The sequence below is a fragment of the Drosophila santomea genome, chromosome 3R (assembly GCF_016746245.2).
Source record: "Drosophila santomea strain STO CAGO 1482 chromosome 3R, Prin_Dsan_1.1, whole genome shotgun sequence".
Lineage (NCBI taxonomy): Eukaryota > Metazoa > Arthropoda > Insecta > Diptera > Drosophilidae > Drosophila > Drosophila santomea.
Window position 1 is genome coordinate 27738380 of NC_053019.2, and position 7554 is coordinate 27745933.

Sequence of the window (7554 nt, forward strand, 5' to 3'; positions counted from 1 at the left end):
AAGCAACCACGCGACGGCACAATGAATTACGAGGGCAAATTGCGGTCAACCGCTGGGATAACGGATGGCTTTCCCGCTGGGAAAACGGAGCGGAGTGGAAAATGGAAACATTAAAAAATCAAATTGTAATTTACAGCCATCGGGGGCGGGGGGGTTGTGTGGCGATATATGCCAATCGCCTTTTGCAGGGGGAGTGGGGAGTTAATTTAAAGCAGCTTTTCCTCCCCCAAAAGCGGGAAAGCGGAAGAGCGGAAAAGCGGGCAAGTGCTTAATTCCAAGGTGGACCTGGTGGCAAAAGATCCATCCATCAATTTATTCATTACGGCGAAATTATGTCGCATTTATATGCACCCCGCAAAGTGACAACCCCCCGGAAAATCACCGCACAATAAAAATAATAATAAAAGGACATCCGCGTCGGGGGGTTGGTTATCCTGCCTATCCTGGCCATCCCAGTTATCCTTGTTTCCCGGTGCGGGGCATCAAATTTGAATTTCATATGCTGCCCGCCTTGATTGAAGGCGGCTAATAAAGTGCACGGGGAAGGGAAAATCGGCGGGAAAATGGGATTTCCCGCTGCGTTAAGCATCTATTTTGGCGATGAAGGGGGCTAAACTGCGACCCGGCGACCCGGCGACCATTTGATTTATTTGATTCCCCTTTGCCCGCTGTTAATGTTTTAATAAGATTGATTTTATTGCCGCCCCTGTGTGCGTGGGTGGATTTGGCCCCGCTGCGGCGTCAAAGGGTTAATAAGTTGCGCTCCAGCTGTTTTAGCAACTCTATTATTGTCCCCATTTCGAAACACTCATTGTTCCTCCTCGTGGCTCGAAATTGCGATGGGTGCAAGATGGTTTGCAAATGCGAGTGTTTGGGGGGTTTTTGATACTTTTTGCCATATCTGGAATTGCTCTATCGGCACACACACACTCACTCGCGCAATTAACTTTTCGGCGTAATTAATGCCGAGCCTAATTATTGTTAATCAAGCTCAGGCCGTCAGCCGGGCAGCAGAGCAGAGCAGCCCCAAACAGGCCGCATAATGGATGAGCCGCAATTAAAATCAACTTCCTATATATGTTTTTATATATATACGCGATTATATATGTATGTATATGTACATATACATATGTGACAGGGGGAAGCACCACGGCGGCAGCAGCGTGAGTCACGAGGAAAAGTCGTGTTAAACGAACTTTATTTGAGTATAAGAAACATGGTAATAGATGCCTAAAGTGGTACCAGATCTGTTGAGTTAGGAATTATTTCAGACTGCTGTTTTAAATAAAGTATTTCAACTTTTATAGCAATATCTGAAGATCCTTGGCATCATCTTTGGAGCCTGTTTGAGATGCCCCGCGAAAGAAGCGCCATCTTGAAAGTGTCTCAATGCACGACGCATGTTGTCAGCCATTATTTGCCTAACCCACCCCGTTGGATACCATACCCCCTTTGGATGCCACCACCCCATCTGGTATCCAATGTGGAGGGCAATCAGAGAACCAGTCGCGCAACGGGGCGAGTTATTTTTACTTGTCTTACTTGGGAGCCAGACCCCAACCTCTTGGCTGATTCCCCATCATTTACTTTGTCAGTATGCGGCAGCTTCATCATTACTATTGCTGCTGCTTCTTGTTCTTGTTCTTGTTCTTGTTCTTTGTTTGCAACGTACAAACACGTCACTCGATGATTATCATCCCCATCATCCCCAAACATCATCATCGCCATCGTGGTCTCCATCTTGGCTGCTGTATTTTTCCCTTAGGTACTTGTCTTTCTTAACTCATTGCGTTGGCAATAAATCTTCGACGCTCTTATCTGCCAGGCACACAGTTTGAGTTCGGATTCTCCCCCTGCCCCCTGCCCCATGCCACGCCCACTTCTATCCCCATTAACTGACTTTCACTTGGGCCATATGTCAGTTCTATTAGACCAGGATCTGCGCCTACGGCACCTGCTTAAACGAAAGGGTTTTCGGCTTAATGAGTCGCCGACCATTTGAGCAACAATTTAAATTTCAATTCCTGAGCCGCCTTTACTGCAGCAGCTTTGGGCCTCATTACAATGGGCCTGAAATATTAACCAGCGAAAGCTAAGTAATTGCCAGTGTTTGTTTCACTTGGCAAAACACAAAAGCCCAGCAGCCCACGAAGATAATAATATTCGAATGCCCCATCTGCAGGTCGACCCCATTTATGACCAAATACAAAATGATGGCCATAAAATCGTCTCATATTTGACTGGCCTTTATTTATTCATTTCAAATTTACTCGCCGGCCATTTTATGATGCCACATTTTGACCTAAAAATCATAAAAACTGTAATCAAAATGTTTGCCCGCTTTATGGCCGACAAGAAAGAAGCAGGGGAAGTGGGGAGTTGGTGGGGGATGGCGAGTTCTAATAACGTCTAAACGCGAGTCCGGCCAAAAGGAAAAAGCAGGAGGAAAAGGAAAGAGAGGCTGGGGGGCTCAAGGCTTATGGCTTTTTAATGGAGCCGTGTGTCGGTTTTGTGGCAAATAAAATGGCGCACATTAAAAGCGGGCCAAGGAGCTGCCCCACCAATTGCAGTGGCTCCCGCATCCTGGGCCCCAACCTCTGGCCCCCTGGCCCCCCAGCTCATATTGGGGTCATGCATGGCAGCCCGGGTAAATAAAAAATACATAAAAATATTTTACGAGTTCCGGGCCTTCTCGGGAATAGAAGGAATAGATGGAGCGGCGTCCAAGGAGCTGAAAAGTATAGGATAGTCCATGGCAAAAAGGGGGGACATCGCAGCGAGATTGCAATAAAAATGGCGGCAAATAAAATTGACAATATTGTCATGCGCGCAATTTGATTTTGATGCCAGTGTGTGTGTGTGTGTGTGTGTGTGTGTGTGGGGGGCATCCGCAATCCTTGGACTTGGCAACAAAATGAGCACATTTTAATTTCCCTAAGCGCCATAAGCAAAGCTGAGCAAATCAAGGCCAAGGAGCTGCTCGACTTTAAATGTATGTTTATAGTTTATTTAATATGAAAACTAAATGAGTAGTAAGTGGCAAAACAACACAAGACAATGTGACAGGCAATAGCTATAGCGCCTATAAATACTTGGTAATAAACGCTGATTTCTACACAATTTCAGTTAATATACTCGCCTTCGTTACGTTTGCTTTATCTGCTGTACTAACTTTTTATGGAGCAGTCTAGGTGCTGATGAAATGGGATTGTTTAAGAAGCCGTCGGCAAAACGCTAAAAGTTCTGCCCCTTATCAGCGTACCCCATTCGGGCACCCCTCCCCTTCCCCTCCTCCCTTCTCCACCCAGCAAACCCCACCCCACCCCACCCCTCACATTTTTTATCTCCGAGAGTGTGGAGCCAATGATTATTCCGGGTTTTGTCATTTCAATTCGCATTATCCTTTGCACTTATTTTACTACTTTGTGCGCCACTGCTTCTGTTCTCCAACTGTAATTGTGGGTGGAAGGGAGGGGGGAAGGGGAAAAGGACGAGGGTGTGTTTGTGTAATGGCGGGTTGTGGATGTCCTTCCCCGCGTCCCTTTCGCCCTGTCGAGTAACTCGTATTGTCATTGTGCAAATAAAATATGTCACGAATCGCCCACACCCCGCACACTCTGCTCCTTGGGTTCACCCCAAAAAAGAAACAGAATCGAAACACGCCCCCTGCTATGTGTGTGTATCTAACCTTTTGTGCCCATTGTATCCTTTGTACAGGACTCGCACAATGAGAGCCAATGTTTTGCTTGCTTACGAGCATCAAGAAATGAGAATCGCTTTTATATAAACTTGCCTGAATGAGGATGGGCGGTTGATGCGGTTAAAACAGTCGGCCAGCCTTGATTCCACTTTGTGCACTGTCAGAAATTAGCTATATATTAATAGGAGACTTTTCAATATATTAATCAAAGTATTTTTATAAGAGATTCTGTGATGCAAAGTCAAATGACTTCGAATGAATCTAATCGAAGTTTTTTAATATCTAAGTAAATATCCAAAACTAGTTACAATCCCCTTATTAACTTGGGTATTGCAATCTTTTTATGAACACTTAATTTTGCTTAAATTTTTGAGCTTCATTTTCGCCCCCTTCCAAATTCATTCAAACGCTTTTCACTTGACAAGCCAGGGAAATAAACAAACTACACGGAAAGCCAATGGCAAAGCCAAAGCCAAATCCAAATCCATGATTTCAGCTGCCAAATCCTTTTCAAAGCTGCAGCCAGGTGAAAAATAACGAAATATCGTATTTTTCATACATTTTTATCAAATATAAATACACACTCGTGTGTGGGTGTCAGTTGTATCCCAATCCAAAACCAGCCAATCTGAATCCAAATACGAGTCCAAACAACTACACAAGTTTATAAAAGACACTCGCTGGCCTTTTGGCCCTTTGTGTCTTTGTGTTGAGTGCTTTTTGGCTAAATGCGAAATCGATTGGAAAACAATTTCCAATTTTTAAAGAATTATCGCCGCCATATTCGCGCATGCTGTACTAAATCACACATAAGCAACCTCTAAATCTGCTACCCAGGACCCCTCGACTCCCCGCACACCCCGCACACATGGGCAACCTTTTCGCAAAGCTTTTCCTTTTTGGCTCGTTTATTTCCTTTTTATTTTCCGCTTTTCCAGCTCCCCTTCTTCCCCTGCCCCGCAATATTTTCCATTTCATTTTCTGCGCGGTTGGCAGCGCGTTTAGCTTTGGCTGCATGCCTGACTGACTTTCAGTTATACTAAAAATATATACATTTATATCCGCACACATGAGAGCTGAATAGCAGGGGAATTGGCAAAGCAAAACTATTATGCACCAGTTGGTTTTTAAATGTTAAATATTAAATAATAGTTAACAATATATCAAATATATAGCTTCCTGATTTTAATAATCGCATCCACTTGAAACAGAAATAAGCAGTGACACAATATATACCTTCACAACCCCATCATTCACAGCGTTCCTCTCCGAGTGTCCTTGGGTGTATCCTTGTGGGTGTTATCTCCACCGCAATAGCTACTCAATCCGCAGAGGAGGAAGAGGTGATCCGGGCTCCGGGAACCGGGTTCCGGGGAGGAATTCGAGGACTGGCAACGCAACCCGCAGCCATTTAGTTTTATGTGCCCCGTTCGGTTGGGTTATTGCACCTTTGACTCGACTCCATCGCCATCGCCATCCGAATGCCACTGCCACCTTCGACTTTCTCCGGAGGAGGTTGTGGTGGTGTCACCCTGGAGGGCATATGTATATCCACAAAGCATCTCGCATGTGAGAGCCATTTATTATTATTTGCTTTCGGCAAATGTGTGAGCAAATGTGAGCAAATGTGAGCCTCAACCTCGGCCGCAAGTATTTCCTAATCAGGTTTTAACTACTAATAGGATTTCCGAGGTGGCGAATCGTAATTTACATGGCTTTGGCCCCAGATACCCAAAGAATTGAATTGGAATCCAGAGCAAAGCTGCCGCTAATGTATTGCAGATTACGTTAAATCCCTCGGCACTTCCTTTCTTCCTTCCCTTCCATCCTTCCTCCGTTCCTGATTCCCGAGGATCCTGATTCAGCCCAAGGACCATATACTCACCCACACACGTGCCCTAGCACTGAGTGGAGCCAATGGAGACGCCACTCAGGTCCCTGAAGCGCCTGAATCGCTCCAATCTCCGCTGGCGAAGGTAGCGCCTCACCTCAAAGGCCGCATTGCAGGCCACCAGGCCCAGCATGATGGCCGTGATGAGTCCGGCGAAGATCAGCAGGAACCAGTGGAAGTAGCAGCTCATGGTCACCGGCCGCTGCAGCCAGCCGCTCCAGGATGCGGTGCACTGCTCCTGGACGCACCTTCCCCGCACATTCCGCACACATCCCTTCGCACAGCAGCCATTCGGACTGAAGCGGCCACAGGCGGTCACTTCGGTCAGCGGATCGGAGCAGTTGACCGCCGCATACTGCCCCAAAATCCGGGGTACAATGTGGGCCAAAAGGGTGCCCAGGGTCAAGAGATTGGCCAACATGTCGCACTGTTTGTCACAAGTCGAGTGGCATGAATTTTGAGTACAATCAACTAGTTTTAAGTCTAACTCAGGGCTAACTGCAATAGAATTTGTATGATAACAGAACACATGGTGGGAAATTTTGGTGTAATTAGTCTTTTAATACATGTGCAAGGTAGTGAGGAAAGTATTTCTTTACATTATAATTCCTCATAATTCCACTTACAAAATGGAAATTTTGGAAATTCGTGTAATTGTTTCAGTATAATTAGCTTTTTAGTATACATATATGCAAGGTAGTAAAGGAAACACTCCTTTGATTCATATTTCCTCTTAATTCCACTTTAAAAAAATTGGTTTTATCTTACTCTTTATCTCTGTTTCATGGTTTGAAATTAGCTTTTTAATATATATGCAAGTTGGTAAAGAAAACATTCCTTTGATTCATAATTCCTCTTAATTCCACCTAAAGGAAATGGGTTTTATCTCACTTTTTAGCTTTGGAGTTTCTGGCCTCCAGAAATGCCCTGGCCTTTTCGGCCCTCTCCCGCGCCGCAATGTCCAACTCCTCCTGCTCCTCCGGATTCCTGGGCGGAATGTACTCCGGCGGATTCTGCTCCCGGGGATTCGGGATGAAGGGAGCATGTGGCCACACGGAGGGCTTCGCCTGCAGCAGCCACAGCTCGTCCAGTTGGTCCTGGAGGTACTGGACCGCCTTCTGGTGGCGATTGGCCATGAAGAAGGCGCAGCCTATCCAAGTGACCGTGATCACGACGACGCCGCAGAGGATCAGCACGTTGGAGGGTACGGATTCCAGCGTAAAGTTCCAGCTGCTGGAGTCCGATGAATGTTGAGATGCCAGTGCTGCCTGCACCAGCAAAATGGGGAACAACTTTACGGCGATCGTTGGTTTCATTGCGTGGAATTTCTTCAACTGGAGCTCTGGAAATCGAGGCAGCCGACTTTATAGGCCACACTTATCGCATAAACAACAACGGGCATTTCCCAGAACCATTCCTTTGGGAGCACAATTCCAGTGAGTGTATTAAAAAGGCTAAACGAATTGTTATAAATCACAACGAAACTTTGAATGTAAAGTAATGAGTATGCTGCATTACTGCACTTTCAATTTAAAGTATCTTACTTGTCAAGGGTATCAGCCTTAGATATTAATTGTGTAAGTACGCAGACGTTGCCAAAGTACTTTAAACTCCACTTCTGCGTTGTTATTGCATTCGGTTATTATTCCACAGGGCTTAATTAATGTGGCAGAGTGGCATTCAAGAGTATGGGAATGGCATTCGGCATTCGAGTCTTGATTAGAAGTGCCACATCAGCTCGCAATTCAGTCGATTCGCCGCTCAAAGAGACCGTAAACCAAATCGGCATAACAAAGTGATTCTAATGTAATTCGTGATTTTGCATAATTATAAAGTTAATAATTAAAATTGGCTGCGTGCGCAAAACCGAAATGAAAACATTAAACTTTAATGATGATTTTGGGCCGTACGTATGTACAGGTGCATTGGTCATTTGGCATTTACTGCCTGGATTTGGCAGGGG

General features: G+C 45.4%; 2 protein-coding genes across 2 annotated transcripts; both read right to left on the reverse strand.

Annotated features, from left to right (window-relative positions):
• Positions 1 to 4861: 4861 nt before the first annotated feature.
• Positions 4862 to 6093, reverse strand: LOC120451884. Its single transcript, XM_039635891.2, has one exon. The coding sequence runs from the start codon at positions 6010 to 6012 to the stop codon at positions 5599 to 5601; it is 414 nt and encodes a 137-aa protein (XP_039491825.1). The 5' UTR covers positions 6013 to 6093; the 3' UTR covers positions 4862 to 5598.
• Positions 6094 to 6324: 231 nt separating this feature from the next.
• LOC120452819 lies at positions 6325 to 6907 on the reverse strand. Its single transcript, XM_039637224.1, has one exon. It carries the CDS (start codon positions 6905 to 6907, stop codon positions 6479 to 6481), a length of 429 nt encoding a protein of 142 aa, XP_039493158.1. The 3' UTR covers positions 6325 to 6478.
• Between the last annotated feature and the right edge of the window lie 647 nt (positions 6908 to 7554).

What these genes read in the sequence shown, in the direction of transcription:
- LOC120451884 (XM_039635891.2), bottom strand. Translation starts at nt 6,012, where the DNA reads ATGTTGGCCAATCTCTTGACCCTGGGCACCCTTTTGGCCCACATTGTA.
- LOC120452819 (XM_039637224.1), bottom strand. Translation starts at nt 6,907, where the DNA reads ATGAAACCAACGATCGCCGTAAAGTTGTTCCCCATTTTGCTGGTGCAG.